At 35.1% G+C, this 19,056-nt stretch overlaps 1 protein-coding gene across 1 annotated transcript in view; it reads right to left on the bottom strand.

Moving 5' to 3' along the window:
* LOC114299128 (uncharacterized) overlaps window positions 1-19,056 on the bottom strand; it is a 47,523-nt gene that overhangs the window by 12,273 nt on the left and 16,194 nt on the right. The window contains exons 11-24 of the mRNA XM_082907073.1: window positions 11,948-12,045; window positions 11,619-11,804; window positions 11,317-11,497; window positions 11,039-11,230; window positions 10,909-10,952; window positions 10,591-10,647; window positions 10,293-10,389; window positions 10,011-10,183; window positions 9,688-9,901; window positions 9,084-9,209; window positions 8,880-8,969; window positions 867-983; window positions 534-614; window positions 190-297 (exon numbers count right to left, since the gene is read on the bottom strand). Coding sequence (XP_082763199.1) covers window positions 190-297; window positions 534-614; window positions 867-983; window positions 8,880-8,969; window positions 9,084-9,209; window positions 9,688-9,901; window positions 10,011-10,183; window positions 10,293-10,389; window positions 10,591-10,647; window positions 10,909-10,952; window positions 11,039-11,230; window positions 11,317-11,497; window positions 11,619-11,804; window positions 11,948-12,045 — 1,764 coding nt within the window. The remainder of the gene's footprint in view (window positions 1-189; window positions 298-533; window positions 615-866; window positions 984-8,879; window positions 8,970-9,083; window positions 9,210-9,687; window positions 9,902-10,010; window positions 10,184-10,292; window positions 10,390-10,590; window positions 10,648-10,908; window positions 10,953-11,038; window positions 11,231-11,316; window positions 11,498-11,618; window positions 11,805-11,947; window positions 12,046-19,056) is intronic.

Below are 19,056 nucleotides of genomic sequence, written 5' to 3'. Positions count from 1 at the left end.
TTCCATGTAAAATGAGCTCTCAACAGAACAGCAAAATGTAAGATTATAGATCATAACGACTGCATGTAGTACTCTAATGCATCTATGCTATCACCATAAAGAATGCACAATGCACAAAGCACAAAATATCAATTCTTATTATGGACAAAAATTTCATATAGCCTGAAACAAACACAAGCATGTCCATACTCGATGATCTGTTGCTTTTAGCTTTGGTAGTAATCGATCTAACATTTCAAGCTTCCCACAGAGTCTCACAATACTTGGCAGATAATGTGTAGGAATGAAATCATGAACCTACAAAAGGAGATCAATGTTGAGTTAAACTCTACAAGGGGAGATCACTTTGAAAAACTTCTACACAGCAAAACCAAGTTCTAAGACCCAGCTTTCTGGAAAGTAACGAGCGAAAGAAAACAAAATGCTCAATTGCCCAAGGAAGGAAACAATTTCACAGCATATTTCTTCTGTTTACACAACCATCATCTTTCCAATAACCAAATGAAACCTAAATGAACACAGATAGAACATGCCTCCTCTACATGAAGCTGGCTGAGATAAGGATGATTGCATATGTTACGTAGCTCCATAACAGAGTTGTGTACTGACCGAGCCTAATAAAAAAGTGAGGTCAACGTTAGTAAAGAAATGGACATTTATCTAGGATAAGCAAATATTGTATGTGCATGTTTGTGTGCACATATATATATATATATATAATACATTTGTATATATCCATCTGTAAGTTTGTGGGTATGAGTGCTCGCAAGTGTGCATTAATGAGTATATGAGTATGGAATATCAAATGCCACTCCAATAAATAGAAACCCAAACAGACTGGGTATAACTGGTACAACTAAATAAACCTTCGAAGTTCCAATTGCACCAAGATTATCTTCCACCCTCGTCATCAAAAGCTTCTGATATGCAGAAGCCTCACATCGTACAAGTCTTTCAATCTTTTCAGGCAACTGGTTTTCAACCTGCCAAAACGTTTGAGAGTGCATGTACATTAGTGCACAAGAATAGCTTCAAAGCTCAAATTCTTTACATATACAGTACGCTGCTTGGATTGTAAATTCTCTTTGCAATATATTAAAAAGCCCGTAAGTCAATATCTGTCAAATTCTTCAATTAAAGCCACCAAGAGCACAGAAACTTCCCTTATAAGATTGGTAACCCCATAAAGCCCATCAAAAAGTTGAAATAAAAAAAATTGAGAGAGAGAGAGAGCTGTGTCTAGCAGCTCAAAGTTAAGGCTTTCAACTAAAAATGCTGTCTAAGATCCATAACTTAAACACCAGCATTTGTCTCTTAGGTACCTACCAACTGACAAGCTAAGTAGCACAAACACTATAAAGGAGCAGTCTGAGTGTTGCCAACACTCCTTGGAGACATGTTCCAACTCACTTTGGAGTCTCTAATGCTGACTACAGTAAATTAAGCAGTATAAAAACTACAGCAAGAGAGAAAAAGTAAAGAAAGTTGGATGAGTTTAGCTAGAAACAACAGAACTCATTATTGTATATGTCACATGCTCTGCCTGTGTCTATCTTTCAAGAATATGTTAGGTTGACTTTGAAGGATATATCGGGATCTGCTCCAGACTGAAGTCTATTGCAGACTATGGCTCTACTTAGCCAGACCAGTAATTCAAAGCTGCACCTTTACAGAGGTTTCCTGATAGAGAAGTGGAATAAGTGGATTCCTTCATGGAGTTTGCATGGGCAGAGCTATTAAGGGGGGAATGGGGGCAATTTCCTCTACTGAACTTTTGAGAAGTTCTATTTTGACATCTAATTTATATAAAAAAAAATTCATTTCCCCCTCTGACATTAGACAATTTTTTAATGAGCAATGACACTCACACCAACTTTAAGGCTCTCACACTCCGTTTTTTTGCCTTTAGGCCTCTCATAGGGAAGTATGAGAACCTAAAATGGAGTGAATATCATTGTTCCTTTACTGTCTTTTCTTTCTATTTTTCTGTTTTGTTTCCTAACAACACTATTTGCCCTTGTGAAGGTAAACTTGTCTTTTTGTACTCTCTCAAAAATCTCAGACGTTGCACAATCTTCAATTTCTTTCACTCCATTGGATGCAATTGCAGTGTCAACTAGTTGCTGAATTTTCACAAATCTACGAAGCTTCATGTAGCCAAGCCTGATGTTATTTTGTCTTGTTTCAAGGAATCTTATAGATAGTTGTTATGCTCTAGTTCTATGTTACATGGACTCTTCAAAATAAATCAAAGGGCTCTTCAAAAAATCAAATACCCGTTACGGACACCCTACACTTGGACAAAGGTATGGGATATGTGTCCAATACTTTACATCAAATATTTCTTATATATTTGTATTTAAAATTATCATTATATATATTTATTGTTTTATAATTGCTATAAAATGAGTAAAATATCTTTTTGAAATTAGATGTTACATATAACACTATTTTATGTCACATAACAGATTAAAAATATAAAAACATGACCACTTTTTGCTGAGTCCACACACCCTTAAATTTGAGATTTGATGGGTCCAACCCTATGTTACCTGGAACGTAGATCATTCTGGTACGTGGAATGGGAACGGAAACGGGAAACATGATACATCACATGCTCTAAAATGTGGTACGATAGAAGTAGTCTTGAATATATCACGCTTAAAAAATTAAGTTACTTTAGAGTAATTTTCTTTTAACTATTAGGTATCCAAGAAATATAGTTTTTATTATTATTATTATTATTATTATTATTATTTCATGTAGCAAAATATTTCTATGAGCATTATGACTCATTTTTTTTACGTTTTTGTCCTGTCAAAACTTAACTCACCTTAAATTATAGTTCATTATGTTTTATTTTTTCCCTCCTAACGCAACATTTAAAAAAATATATTAGTAAAATTTATAGGATCGTTTCGAATCACTAAATTTATCGTTTTGAAACAGAAGTGTACCATGTTTCAAAACGTGTGTACCAATACGTAATTCGCTAGGGTATTAGCATTTTCTAATAACATAGATCCAACCTTGAGATACACACCTGCACCTAACACCCATACCCAAGGAAAATTCTATTTCCACACATTTAAATACATCAGTGCACATTTTTTCTTAGTACACACACTTATTAATTTAATTATTAATTAATTTTCTCAATCCACACATTAGTTACAATTATACCCTTTACTCGTAACCATTGTACACACACCACTCAACCCTCCGTTCCACACACTTGTTGAGTAACCCTACTTCCAGATTTGTACCCTATTGAACATCTATTGAAAACACCATTGAAAACCTCCAAAATATTATTGAAGATGAGGCATCTTTCCATTTTGTTATTATATTTACCATTTTGTTATTACATTTACCATTTCCAGATCTCTATGCACTCCATTGCCATAAAACCCGTTTTTTTTTTTTTTTAATGCTTTCGATTCGGAGATTTCGGCATTGGTTTTCCAAACTATACATTTAATTCAGAACTAAACTTCTGAATAAAAGTGATTCATTCGACAAATTTGTTCCAAAAAAATAAAAAATACTTTCGACAGTCGATGTCCAAATATAATGAAATAATTTCGCAGTTGATGTCTAATGATGAAATAATTTGGCACTGGTTCTCCGACTGAAAACCGCGAAACAAAAAAAAAAAAAAAAAAAAAAAAAAAAATTCTACACGAAAAACTAACCCTTTCATCATTGATTTTGATGTCACCAAACATATTTTTACTTGAGTTTGAACTTCCATTGGTTTGCAACTCTTCCATAACAACATCAAGCAAAAATTGTGGAACTAATAAGAAAACGATATAAATTATAGAGTATAAACCTAAAGATTAAAGCAATATGAAAGTTGTTATGAGAGTATTGCTTTACAAGCAATAGATGAGTATAGAGTGTGCAGCAAGCAAAGTGACAACAATGGAAAAACTGTGGCTCTGTCTGGTGTGGAGTTCTAATCATGACTCCACACTCAAATACACCCATATTTGAGTGTGGTGTTTGGATACAACTTTTAAAAATTAATTTCATACTCACTTTTAAAAACTCGTTCCAAGCAGGGTTTTGAATTTTGAAATTTGACCTACCCGGTCGTCCTCCCGAACGTTCGGCCGGTTGACCGAAACAGTGCTATTTATTTTTTTATTTTTTTAGGGGGGGGGGGGGCAATTGACACCTGTTATTTTTTATATTTTAAATAAAAAATATTCTCAGAATTTTTTAAATCTTTTATGAGCTTTGAATAGAATTTTGAGTTGTGTGTTTGGTTATGAGTTGTAAGTTTTTTAATCAAATACCATGTCACATCAAAAATTCAAAACCCTTTTCAAAATTCATAATCAAAAAAAATTTCAACACTCAAATCATAATTCCAAAACTAATAAACTCAAAATGCAACTCTATTCTCAAATCATAATTCTAAAATTCTACCAAACACTACCAATGGTTATTATTTTATTTTTTTTTACTCAAAAGGTATACATTGAGATTTTTTTTTTTTTTTTTTTAAAAAGATGTGTACAAAGAATATTTTCATATAATATTTATGGGTGTTGGTGGATGTCCATTATGGTCATTTTAGTTTAGGATATAATTACTATTAAAATAATATTTCATTAAGTGTTTGCACTGAAGTACCTAAGTGTGTGGAAAATAGAATTAGAAGCCACACAAGGCAATTAGAACAACATTTTAGTTTCTTTCTTACTTTCTTTCTTGGTTGTAGAGCAATTTTTGTTGGTTGGTTGATTGTTGAGCTAGCAAAAGGAATGCTTGGCTTCAGCGTACTCACAACAGGCTTTATCACTCTTGCCGAAATGTGTTTTCATTTTTATTATCACTTCCAAATATATACTTCTTCCAATTGCCAATTTAAAAAAATTCATATATAGTTACAGTTTTCTAGATAAGATTTTTCCCCCACTCAACAAAAATTCAGGCTCTGCCCCTTGTTGAGTCGCTACATATAGTTACTATTCAAGAGGAGTCGAAAACTTCATCAGGAGGAACTGTAGAAAGGTCCAAAAAAACCAGTTTAGTGTCGGATCAAAATGCTTTTTTTCCCTTGGAAAGGCATTTGGTATACAGGACTAAATCCTAAGGTAAACCTTTTTTGCTTGGATGGCAAACATATTTGGTATGTTGGTGCAGAGGTAATATAACTAATTGATTTTAGACATCCAAGAAACCAGCAGGGAGTGCAACCATTTATTTCTTCATTGTAAGGTTGCAGGTGGCGTTTCAGATCTTCTTTCCTCCCTTTTCAAAGTGGCATAAGCATGTTGGTGTCTGTTAATGGAATGCTAGAGAGTTGGGCAGGTAGTGATAGGCAGTGTTAAGAAAGTGCAAGATGTAGACTTGAAATAATTGATGTTGGATTTATTTTATTGCTACTTTTATGGCCATTCATTCCACTGTATATGCATTCCCTTTTATATATGTAAAAATGCATATCCATTGTACATGCAATCATTTATAGACTATTAAGATAATGTGCCGGTTTCTTCGGCCGTAGATTATCTTATTATGTATCCAACATTTTCAGTTGTTACCAAATCCAATTATCTGCTTATAAAAATTCTCAACGAATTCATCATGTATACCAGTTTTGTGGATATATAATAAATGGATATATAACATATGTAACACAATAGAGAAACATACTCCCACCAAAAAGAAGGGAGGAAAAAAAAAAGCTTGTAATCACAGAAAATTAATAGTAACTCAATAGTCTAATAATTGAAACCTCGTTAGCAGTAAAGGAATTTACCGAGAGATCAAGTGCAACATGAGAAATGCTATTGATCCACATAATAGCAATAAACATATTTTAAGCTCAACTCACATTACGTCACCAGATGAATAAAGAACTAGATTCAGAAACTTCACAAAACAGGCTACCTGAACAAATTAGTTAATAGCTTCATATTTGCTACTGTAAAAAAAGTGCAAAACCTAGAGGTAACATTGGGGCATTAATTTCATCTGATAGTTTTGAGATATGATTGGGAATTTCTTTTAGTGTGCTGAATATATGCTAAAAGCCAAGAATACATTTAAAAATCAGTGTCAATTTTTGTCAAGAAAACAAGTCCAGAAAAGAACCAAAATTTAGATAGCAATAAATATGTATATGTTATGTAATGTTCTTAATGGATAATAAACTTCGAATGGGAAATAAATTTTAAGAATAAATAAATAAATAACTAGAAGGGAGGAAAAAAAAAGAGCGTAATAATTCTCCCCCCAAATTCAAGTTTGGCACAGAAAAGTTTCATGTTGCCATGATGTCAACCACAAAACCATTTCCTTAGCTCTGACGCAAGATTTTGCTGAAGTTGATACAGATAGGAAGGCATCTCTGAGTTTCTTCCCCACAAAAATAGAGATTGAGAGAACAAAAAAAGCTTTGGAAGCCACACTTGTCTATCATCAACAGTTCAATTCACCAAAGCATTTAACGATGATGCACCAATAAGAGCCCTAGACCTAAGCTTATACCCCCGACTTCTAAAAGATAATCAAACATCAATGACAGACACAACAGCAGGCTTAAACCACAGAGGAACCACAAGGATACTGACTAGGCCAATGGCAGTACTAGTGAATCTAGTTATAGCTATCAATAAGTCAGTGAAGCATATCAGATAGAGTTGGATTTCTTTAGTTTCATGGAGCACATGCACATCATAGATCCAACAGGTGAGCAACTAAGCTTCATTAATTAACTTATTATATTTACTCGTCAAAATTTATAAAATTATATTAATATTTGTTTAATCTCCCTTTAACTAAAGTTGATAGTTTGAAGTTCCCATTACACATCAAGAAAATTAATCATATTATTTTGGGGAAATTACACTTGCACTGATTTGGAGAGGGATTTGGAAATGGAAAGGAAAAATGTGTGTGAAAAGTGTGAAATGTAGTTATATTTCATCCACATTTCACCTGCCTTTTCCTTTTCCATTTCCAAATCTCTCCTCAAATCTATCAACCAAACACAGCCTTAAGTTGATATTTGAAAAATTATTTACAAATTAATGATAAACATTATAAATATTAAAAAGTAAAAGTATAAATTTTTTCATCATTTTATAATTTATTTTTAAAAAACTCACTGACACATGATTCTCCCTATTATTTTTGTTCTCCTTTAAAGTTTCAAGTTTCTATACTTTCAATAAGCCATTTATTCATCATCCAAGGAGTATGTAATAGATGTGTATATCATAGTTGTCAAATCGTGAATCGTATAATGAATCAAAATCTTAATTTTGCAAATCGTGAATCAAATCAAATAGAGAATTGTTAAGAATCATTACAAACTATAAAAAATGACGTTAAACAATCATATATATGAAAATAAATAAATAAAATAAAAAAACTGATACATATTATAAAATAATTCTTATATAAGGACATGATTACACCGTCTAATTGGAAATAAATTGCCTTCATAACTAAGAGTTATGGGTCCAAATCCAACCCACCAATCATAAAATTATTCAAAAATCATAATATAATCTCCTGTGACATTCAAAAAATAGACCTAGGATTCTAGGAACCTTATATAGAGTATAATAATAAGAAATAATTAAGTAAAATTCTTTATTTTAAAACTTAAGAAGAATCCTTTATCCTAAAACCTAAATGGCATGTTTGATTGGAAGGATTAGAGCATGGGATTGGGATTATTAATCCGTGGGCCCAATTATCCTATGTTTGTTTTGACATTTTGTTTTAGGATTATCAATCCAATGGATAATTAATCCAACAAATTTGTAGGATTATTAGTAATGGGGTAGGGGTGGGATTGTGAATACCACACTAATTTGATTGGATTATTAATACCTCACTATTAGTCTTGTGGAATCAAACATGGCCAAAATGTTTTAAGAGATGTATATGTTTATTGTTCAAAAGCCAATCGTGGGACCATTGATTTGAACTACCTGGCCCATGTAATATTGAATTTAAACTATTTATTGTATTAAAATAGCAATACATAATTCAGGTGAGTAAGTTATTTTAACCTTAAACATCCATGTACTAAGATGTTTTTGTTTCAAGAGAAAAATAAAGAAAAATGGTTAATGACACCTATGTTACATGGACTCAAGTACGGGTGTTGGTGCGGGTATGTATTTAGATGTTGGACTCATCAAGCAATAAATTTAAGGGTACACGGACTCAGCAAAAAAATGTCATATTTTTATAATTTTAATGAAGTATGTGCGATAAAATTGTACTATATGTAGCTTACAATGTCAAAAAGGCATTTCTAGCAATTATATAACAATATGTAGACATAATAATAGTGTTTTATACAATTATATAAGAAGTATCCGTTAAAAAAAATCCGACACATATCCTATACCCTTGTCCGAGTGTCAAGTGTTCGACACGGGTATTTGATTTATTTTGAAAAGTCCGTATACACATAGAATGACACATTGGGTCTAACTAGATTTGATTGATAGAATCCAATTAAAAACTACTTGATCATCAAATAATAACCATCATGCATACATACCGGTTATTTTTGTACTAAACAGTCCTAGAAGTTGTATGTCATTTCACTAATAGTTAGAATCTATCAGACACAATAATTCAAAAATTGCATGTATCGTACAAAAATGCATTGATGGTAAATCATGCGATTCACTATATATTCTAACCCAAAATAGATTCACTCATAGTTTTGTATCGATTTATGCATGAATTCAAATCGTGAACTAAATCATGAATCGTAAGATTTTAATAATAGAAACTATACACAGAATAGAACGCTAGTCAATCATAATACTCCTATATTTTACTAAGTTAAAACTGGAATATTTTATGGATAAGCATATTTATAAAGTACGGACCTTGTGTTTCAGTCTCCGAAGTACAAATGGTCGCAGAACTTGGTGAAGACGGTTTATAATCAGAAGGTTCTCCTCCTCAGACAGTAAGGCCTAATGATAAGCATTAACATTGATATCATTTTTTTACATATGGACATAATCAAGAATAAGAAAGAAGAGTGAACAGCATCAATATCTTAAAAACAAGATAAAATCAAAGCTTACTTGATCAGGTGAATTATCACCATTGCTCTCAAATGGTTTGTTGAACCATTGAGAAAAATCCTCTGAAGAGTTAAAAATATTTGGCAACAAGAAATTAAGTAGTGCCCACAATTCCTCGAGGTTATTCTACATAAACAAAAATACACCATTAGTCAGTAAACCATATCAATAGAAGTGAAGGGCAATTAAGTAGGAAAAATATTAAGTCAACACACAGTGAAGGAAATTTAGGTCCTGATTGGTACCATTCAAGTAATTGTTTGCTGTTGGGAAAAATAGAAAATGAGTATAAATGAAGAACACAGTCGTCAAGGCATGTCCACAAAACTGTTTCGGTATGAAAAGGACCAATCTTCAAGAAACTAATGAAAATACTTTCACCAGTTTTCAAAACTTCAGTCTACTAGAAAATAAAAGTAACCCAAACACATTTGTCTTCAAATCTTGAACTGTCTAAAAATTTTGAATACTGAAACCAAAAAGAAAAGCAAAGGAAAATTGCACCAAACAGACCCTTATAGCTCCTAAGTAGATGCATAATAAATGGATCAAAACTAAAAATAAAAAAACCAGGAAAACCAAAAAAACACATATGCTGCCAGACCTGCAGAGGTGTCCCTGTCAACAGCAACCTGTGAGAGCTAATATAGTGCTTCAAGTCAGCATTCAACTTGCAAGAAGCATTCTTTATACGATGGCCTTCATCAATTATAATATAATGCCAGTGTAACTTGCTTAATTTCGGCCTATCATGCTTGTTCATCAGATACTCATACGTTGTCAAGAGGACATTGAATTTCTGTTGAACAATTCTTTCCCTGCAATGTCAAAATCATATGATAAGTCCTTCAGATGATAATTACCCCAAAAAAAGAAATTTTAAAATATATAAATTAAAGAATTTGTTTAATGTCCTTATGCCATTACTTGAATAGCCTTCGCCGCTCCTCCGGAGGCCCAGAATAGATAATTTTGTTTACACTAGGGGCCCAAAAGTTAAGTTCTGACTCCCATCCAGGTAGAACTGAGGATGGGACTACAACTAAAAAAGGTCCTCTGTCATTTTTGGTTTCCATTAGGTAACAAATTAGAGCAATAACCTACAAAAACGCAAATTGTCAGGTTTCGCAATCTATATAAAACTTGGACACTGCATAATAAGAAAACTAGTACAGGTCAGATTATATCATTTTCCACACCAAATCATACCTGAACAGTTTTACCAAGACCCATTTCATCTGCAAGAATCCCATTCAAATGGTTATTGTACAGAGAAAGCAACCATCGTAGTCCATTCATTTGGTACCTGGATTAGAACAACTACATTTATACAGAAACTCAAACACAGAATGAAAACAAAGGTCTTTCTCCTTATTTCATGTCCACATGTCACAAATTGTCCCAAAAAGTAACAGCAGGAAAATAGAAAGGGAAGCTTCAAAAGAAAGAAGTCAAACACTTTAAGAAAGAGTTCCATTTAGTGCCCGAAAAATGCAAATGTGCTTACTCTCTTAGCTTTCCACCCACAAGACAAGTTGGCTGATCAGCTATGCTCTCTTTTATGCTGCAAGGGACAATGCCAACAATAAAATATTTGGAAATAGCATTGTTAACAATGTTATTAACAAGAAGTTTGTCATGAACAATATTAATTTTGAAAGATAAAATCGTATATCCACTCCTAAAGCCAGACATCAAAACTCTTAAAGGAGCTTAAAAACAGGGGAAGAAGAAGCCAGACACATCACAAGATTGAAACGACCAAATCTTAAGCAGCAAACAATATGACAAACACTTATAAGGAGAAGATGGAGAAGTAAAATACCTGTGTGCCATCAGATAGTACTTTTCATTGCTTTCCAAATAATGCTGGAAAAACAGATGACAGAAAAAAAGTTAAGCAAGAAAATTAGACTGAAATATAGAAAGGACACAAACTACAATGAACAACTTGCCTTTGCTTGGTCAGCTTCATCTTCGTTTTCAACAATTTCATAGTTCTCAACAACACTTCCAGCTCGGTTCTCACCCATGTCAGTCTCAAAATGTCCTGCCACATCCTTTGCCTCTTTTAGTTTCGACCCTAGTTTTTGAAGATATTTCTCAGTCTCCTTCAGCAGCTGCTTAACACGGTCTGATTTTGCATCCTATGGAATTAACAAAAAAGATTACGTATGATAATAGAAGCAGAATGGCACCATCAAGTCAACGAAAGCCAATAAGCCAGACAGACCTGAACCATTCGAAGGTACCCCTCCACATCGTTGATTTTCAACAGATTAATCTTCTCACGCTGGATTCTATCAATTTTCTCGCGATGAATCCGTTCCTTTCTCTTATGGAACTCTCTTATGTATTTATTGAAACCCTTCCAGCGTTCTCTCTTCATTTTGAATGCATCATCCAGTCTCTCCCTAAAGTTAGGTTACCAAGCAAAGTCATTATTCATGAAAAATCTTTCAAAATATCTACTAACTGAATTAAAAATAACAAGAGAGATATTTTTATGAATTCAAGAGACATTAGAATCCATACCTGTGAACTTCTATCTCACTGAAGAACTCCTTCTGCCTCTCACGAATTCTCTTTTGGCGCTCTTCCTTCATTTTCTGCTCAAATCTTTCAATTTGTTTTGATCTCCTACCTATTCTATGCTTCTTGGCTGATTTCAAACGATCCATCTCGGTTACTATTGGTTTGAAGAAATCATTTAGAATATCGCTGCTCAAATAAAATAATCGTAATATCAGAATAGCAAATGTACAAGTAAAATACCAATGGAGACCAAGTTAAAGTAGGCATTAATTGGAATGGTATAGAAACATTGATGTGTCAACTTGAACCGAAGCAGAAAGATAATTTACCCACGGAGACGGCGCTGAAGTTCCAACAGTTGAAGCTTTTTCAGTTCAATGACGCTTTTAGTTTTTGCAGAAATATCTTCAGATGAGCTCACAGTTTCCTACAGAAGTGTCAAAAAGCAAACAGTAATGCACATGTCACACAAAAAGTAAAACAATACAACCCTACTATACAATGCATCTTCTTCAAAAGTATTTTATGTAATAACAAATTAAGGAAGAAAAAAGAAGGCACAAAGTGGAAAACTGTTGGGTAAGCAGTTAAAAACAAAACTAGTAAACAAGATGGAAACGAGGAAACCCATTATATGGGCTGCATCAGATTAAATTGAAATTAATAATGGCACAGGTGAAGTAGAAACAAATTATCAAGTCCAAACAAATAAGAATGAAGTCACATCATTTTCAAAACGTAGCTAGTAAACAAGATGGAAATGAGGAAGCCCATTATCAAAAATAATAATGGCACAAGTTAAGTAGAAGCAAATTATCATGTCCAAATAAGAATGAAATCACATCATTTCCTTCATAATTATAAATTCATAAGGTCTTGGCTTCGGCTAAAGTTGCCACATTTTGTGATAAAAGATCTTTACTGATAATTGTGTGGTGCTTGCTTAGTCAAATATTAGTAGTTTGATGTGATAAAAATAATTTAAAAATTATAACTTGATCTTTAGGCAAGTGTGAAAGTGCATGTAAACAAATAAGACATTTCTCAACATTAACACTGCAAAAATGGAGGATATATCAAAAGAGCTACTACAGGTATCCAAGGTCTAGGGTTTAATGCAACACAGGAACTACTACAAGTGAAGGAAAAGAAAAGCAAACTCAGCATCCCAGATATTAATACATTATAAGCAAGTTTATACAATTAGTCAGCAGATTTATTTGTCTCAGGACAAATTAATTCTAAAGTCTCAATGATGGGCACATCATATTCTCGGCTGTTATCTAGAACCAAAAATTATATTCAAACCAATCTATTTTCAGAAAGAGGAAAACAACATCACTCATATAAATCTAATAACATAACATGCCACGTCCAGTGGAGTAGGAAGATATTCTCAAGATCATATATTACAAGTCAGCACCCTTCCTGAATCGAGTACATATATCACAAAATCCTCCCAAACCTCACAAGTTTGGCATAACGCTCTATATCACCCATGTACAAGTCTATCATTAGGGAAGTTAACTAATAACAACTGCTAAAAAAAACTATGGCCTTGTTTGGTTTGCTTTTGAGAAATAAATTTTAGAGAAAATTTTCCAAAATTTTGTTTGGTTTAGCGATTTTGGGAAAAAAATTTCTAAAATCACTCTCTCTCCTACACATCAATCAATCACTTTTTCTCTCACACACATCTACTCAATTACAACAAAACATCAAATTATCCCAAACTCCCATATTCCAAAACTATTTCCAAAATATACAACCAAACAAAACAAAAAAATTTCTAAACTCTCTCTCCCAAAATCTTTTTTGAAAATTTATCTCCAAAACCAAACCAAACACACCCTATGTTCCCTGACAAATTCACCAAGCAAGTTTCCATCAAATTCTTGCTCAACTGATCAATAAGGACCTTTCTCTCAGGCATTCATTCCCCAGGAACAGCCTTTTTGTCAGGGACAAAAGCCCAAACCACAAACTAGTCAAGATCGTGGCAACAGGAGAAACTGGTAGTATATCATCCTAAGCAATTAAACAAACTCTTCAACTGACACAAGTGCATTATGTAAAAAAGTTGGCAAAATCCATTTTACTCCCTTGTTGTATGGCTCTCGAGCACTTTATCCCTATCTTCTACAAATAGCCAATTCCATTGACTTTGTAAGTAATATACCCTTGGTCCTTGACCACTACCTCAACAACCATTTCCATTTTTCCAACCATTTTCTACCACCTAAGGGTGGGAATTGACGCATGCCCTATTGACACGACTCAAACCGTACACGTATTTAGAGGGTTAGGGTTGGTCATTTTTTGACACAAACACAAATATGACACGACCCGAAAACATGAATATTAAATGGATTGTGTTAGGGTTGAACACGTGTAACTCAAACATGAGTCACGACCAATATGACTCGTGTAAAAATCTGCTTTGACATGTGGACACAAAGCCACTATTGACCCGCAAGTAACCCAAATGTAACTTGAATCTAGTAGCCACAAAATCTTAAATATTTCATTCTCATCCATTGAATTACACTTTGGTATTAGAAGAAAACTTGTTTGTTTTTGAAGTTTTGTTGGATGTTTGGATATTAATGGGTGTTAGTAGTTCAGATTGGATGCATGCTAGATTATTTATGAATCTTTTGATTTATTTTCATGAATATTGGCATATATATTATCTTTGTGAGTGTTATTGTTTAAACAAGTTACCCTTATGCATGTGATGATCAGATTGGCATATATATTATCTTTTGGTTTTTTTTATTTTTTTTTATAGTTATACATATATATATATATATATATTGGGGCACATATTTACACTAGATATGTACATATATTACATATATAAACTATAATGTATATATAACTGATCATCAAGCAGTGAATATTAAAGAAATTCCACAAACCAGTTGGGTTCTTCACAACATGCATGGTGGTTAAAGCTTGACTAGGTTTAGTTAGGAGGGTTATTAGGAATCTACATTTCTAGCTTTAGGATTTGTTGGTGGCTAAAGTATGGCGAATGATAAAGCTTTGTGAATTAACATAACCGATTGGCTATGATGCACTTCACATGCCGTGGTTTGAGAGTGGCACAATGTATATATATGCAGGCGGAACAGGTGGCGGAGGAGGGAGGACAAAGGGGGTGACAGGGGATTGTTGAATATAGGAATCAAAATATTATATTTGAATATGCAAATGGTAATAGAAATTAGAATATGAATTATTTTGATTGTAGGAATCTTGTCTTGGGTGTATTGTTTCCTAAATTGTATTATGAATATATTATATATAGATGGCCTCTACCCAATTGATTGGTAAGTCAAATAATTCTTTTCATTCTTTTTGGTATCAGAGCCTCCCTAGTTGTCTCCTGCTCAACCACCCATCACCACCGGTTGCCTTCTTTCTTCTCTCTAGCCTCCGACAGCGCTTCCCAGCTCTTTTTCTCCCTCCAACAGACTCAGCCCAGCCTTCTTTCAGCCTCCGATAGCCCTTCCGAGCCTTCACTAGGCTTCGACAACCCTTTCCAACTCCTTTTCTCCCTCCGACAGCCTCAACCTAGCCTCTGCAGCCCCTCTCCTTCCTTGTCTTCATCTCGGCAGGCCTTCTTTATCCCTGTCGAGGCTCTGGTTGCTGCCAACCAAACCTAGTTCTGGTCTTACGTACTTCGGCTACCTCTTTAGGTGGTCCATGGCTGTTTTTTTTTTTCGTTCTTGGGATGATTGGACTGATGTATTAAGCCCCTTTGTCTGTCTTTTTATTCTTTTACGCTACTAGGATTATTCGGTAGCATCTATTTGGATAAGCCGTTGAGTTTTTTCCGACTTCTTATATTTTCTTGAATTGTGTTACTATCTGTGTGTTTTTAGTCCCTCTTCTCCTACCATGACTGATCCATCCTTTGCTAATGTACCCACCAAGCCTGTCCCAAGTAGTTCTGATTTTTCTCTTTCTCATCACACTCATGTTCATCGTATTACGAGTGTGGTGTTGAATGGGAAAAATTTTGCAGCCTAGAACCACTCCCTTAAACTCTATTTAAGGGGCAAGGGAAAAACTTATTGGCTTTTATCTTCCACTGCCTAACCTGCTGCAATAGATTCTACCCATGCATAGTGGGATATTGATAACTATACTACTTTGGAATCGATGTTCAACCCCATGGAAGATCGTATTTATCACATATTTCTCTATTGCGACACAGTTCCTGGTCTATGGCATGCCTTGTCACATATATTTGCTCATGCTCATAACGATGCTCGCATCTTTAAGCTCTATAAAAACATTGCTCGTGCTTCCCAATCTACCTTGGGTCTTTCTATGTCAGAATTCTTTGGATACCTTCAAGCCCGTTAGGAAGAATTGGCTCAATATAAGCCCTTGACTGAGTTACCAGATGTTGCCTCTATTGTGTTCAATCGCCTTGCTCACCAATACACTTACCAGTTTCTGATGAGTTTAAACTCTGAATTTGAATCTCTTCGAACTCAGACTTTAAACACATCACCCATGCCCTCTCTCTATGAGGCCTTTGCCACCATCGATAGTGATGAGCATCGTAGGCGTTTGGTTCAACCAAATCCTTCTCCCTTATCTCCAGTTTCATCTAATCAGATGGCTATTGCTGCAAAGTCTGGTTCTCAAGTTTCTACTGGTCCAATTACTTGTCATCATTGTGGCGCTTCTGGTCATATTAAGGCTCGTTGCTTCAAATTTCATCCTAAGTTGAGGCAACATTGCTCTCACCCTCGTGGTGCTAGCACCCCTCGCACTGCGGCTCTAGTGGATTCCGCTACTCCTGCTCCTGGGTCTCCTCATCTCCATAATTTACAAGAGTTACAAACCCAGATTGGTCAGCTTCAGGCTTAGCTTGGATCTCTTTCTCATGGCCCATCATCTACTACTACTGCCACCCTTGCAACAGGTACTTTGCTTTTCATGTTCAGTCTACTAGTCCCTCGGTCTACTAGTCCTTCATGGGTTTTGGCTTATGAGGCTAGTAATCATAAGACAGGTGAGTTTTCCTTTCTTTCTTCGCCAGTCCCTACTACTATTGCCCAATCTGTGCGTCTTGTTGATGGTTCGTTATCCTCTGTTCGTCATAAAGGAGTCGTATCTTTATCCCCTACCATTGCTTTATCATCTGTCTTACATGTTCCAAATTTTGCATATAATCTCTTATCCATTAGTCATCTTGCCAAGCAATTTAACTGTACTGTCATCTTCGTACCCTCTTCTTGCCTTTTATAGGACTTGAGTTCGAAGAGGATTTTGGACAAGGGCTATGAGCATGATAGGCCATGAGTGTGATGGGTACTACTTTGAGGATCCACCAGACGAGCCTTCCTCTTCTTCCTTAGCTAGTTTTCAAACCTCTGTTTTGCCTGCTTCCATGTCTTGTGTTTTTAATATTTAGTCTTTAGAATTATTGCACGCTCGTATGGGTCATATTAATTTTCAGTATTTATATCAATTTTTTCCTTCATTTAATAAAGCTTGCAAAGATTTTAAGTTTCATTGTGTGGTTTGCGAGTTGTCTACGCATACCCATTCTAGCTATATCCCTTATATGACTCATGCTCCTAATGCTTTTAATCTTGTACATTCTGATGTCTGGGACCCTTCCCCTGTCACCACTTTTTTTTATCATAGATATTATGTGACTTTTATTGATGATCACACTAGATGCACTTGGGTTTATCTACTTCGTCGTAAGTCTAACGTATTTTCCATTTTTGTCCAATTTTTACAGATGGTTAAAACTTAGTTTCATACAGTTGTTAGGACTATCCGTTCTGATAATGATGGGGAATATATTTCTAATGCATTTCGTTCCCATCTTAATCAAATCGGTATTCTTCAGCAACTTACTTGTCCTCGGATCCCTGAGCAAAATGGTGTTGTTAAACGCAAAAAACATATTATGTCTATTGTCCGGTGTCTTTTTCGGGGTATGGGTGTTCCCAAGTCTTATTGGCATATGATTGTCGTCACTGTTGTTTACCTCATAAATAGGACCCCTAGTCGTGTGTTGTATGATCTCACTCCATTTCATATCCTTATACCCACTACCACTCTGTTTCCACTCTCACCTCGTGTCTTTGGGTGCATCTGTTTTGTTCAAAATCGAAGTCCCACTCGCACAAAATTAGATGACAAATTTATTCGTTGTATCTTCTTAGGGTACTCTTCCATATCCAAAGGGTATAGGTGTTATGACACTGTATCTCGTCACTTTCACCACACTTTGGATGTTAGGTTTTGTGAGAATCTTCCTTTCTTTGGTACTAACCTTGCTTTACAGGCTTCTCCTCCTGTTACTTCCATTGTTCACCCGATGACCATTTTAGACGAGGTTGAAAATGAGGTTGTCCCCCTGTCTCCTTCTCAACCTTGCCGCCTCCCCCATTGCAAGTATACTCCCGTTGCCCACGCATTCAACCCCCCCCTGTCTCTCCGATCTTTGGGTCAGGTAACTTTTCTCCTTTAGCTCCTCCTCCACCTCCTTGTCCTAACCCACATCGGGATCGACATCCTCCAAATCGTTTGAGTTATTTGAGTAGCACTAATCATCATATTTCCCAGTATCTTTCCTACGACGGGATTTCCCCTTTTGACTGTTCTTTTCTTGGCAAGCTTCAGTCGGGGTCCATTCCTCATGTGTCTGAGGCCTTTCAAAATCCCAAATGGATAGTGGCCATGCAGATTGAGATGGCAGCCTTAGAACAGAATCACACTTGGAATCTTGTACCTTTACCTCCTGGATAAAGCACAGTTGGTTGCAAATGGGTGTTCATTATAAAATACCTCGTTAATGGCTCAGTTGACCGTTGCAAAGCCCACTTGGTGGCCAATGGTTTCACACAGATTCCTAGCAAGGATTTTGGTGCCACTTTGCCCCTATTGCCAAACTTACTTCTGTACGCCTCCTTATTTCCCTTGCAACATCTCATTCTTGGCCTTTTCATCACCTTGATGTCAAGAATGCATCTCTCTATGAGGATCTTCTTGAGACGATTTACATGACTCCTCCATCCGGTTTTCGGGTTGAGGGGGAGTATTCGGAAAAAGTGTGCCAGATATGCAAATCCTTGTATGATATAAAACAACCTTCATGAGCATAGTTTAATCGCTTCAGTTCTGTTATTATATCTATGGGCTTTGTTCAGTGCCACTCCGATCACACTTGTCTCATTCGCCAAAATTCTAGAGGTCAGTGTATAGTCTTGTTAGTTTATATAGATGATATTATTCTCACAGGTGATAACTCTATTGGCATTGGTCAAGTAAAGAAGGACTAGGGCCAAACTTTTGATATTAAGGATCTAAGATGGCTTAAATATTTTCTGACAATTGAGGTGATTCGCACAAGGGAGGGGATCTCCTTGTCTAAAAGAAAGTACACCTTCGACTTAGT

This window comes from Camellia sinensis, chromosome 14 (assembly GCF_055761805.1).
Source record: "Camellia sinensis isolate YWXY chromosome 14, ASM5576180v1, whole genome shotgun sequence".
NCBI classification, from domain to species: domain Eukaryota; kingdom Viridiplantae; phylum Streptophyta; class Magnoliopsida; order Ericales; family Theaceae; genus Camellia; species Camellia sinensis.
The sequence above is the reverse complement of the archived record's forward strand: the minus strand, read 5'-3'. Positions and strand labels throughout refer to the sequence as shown.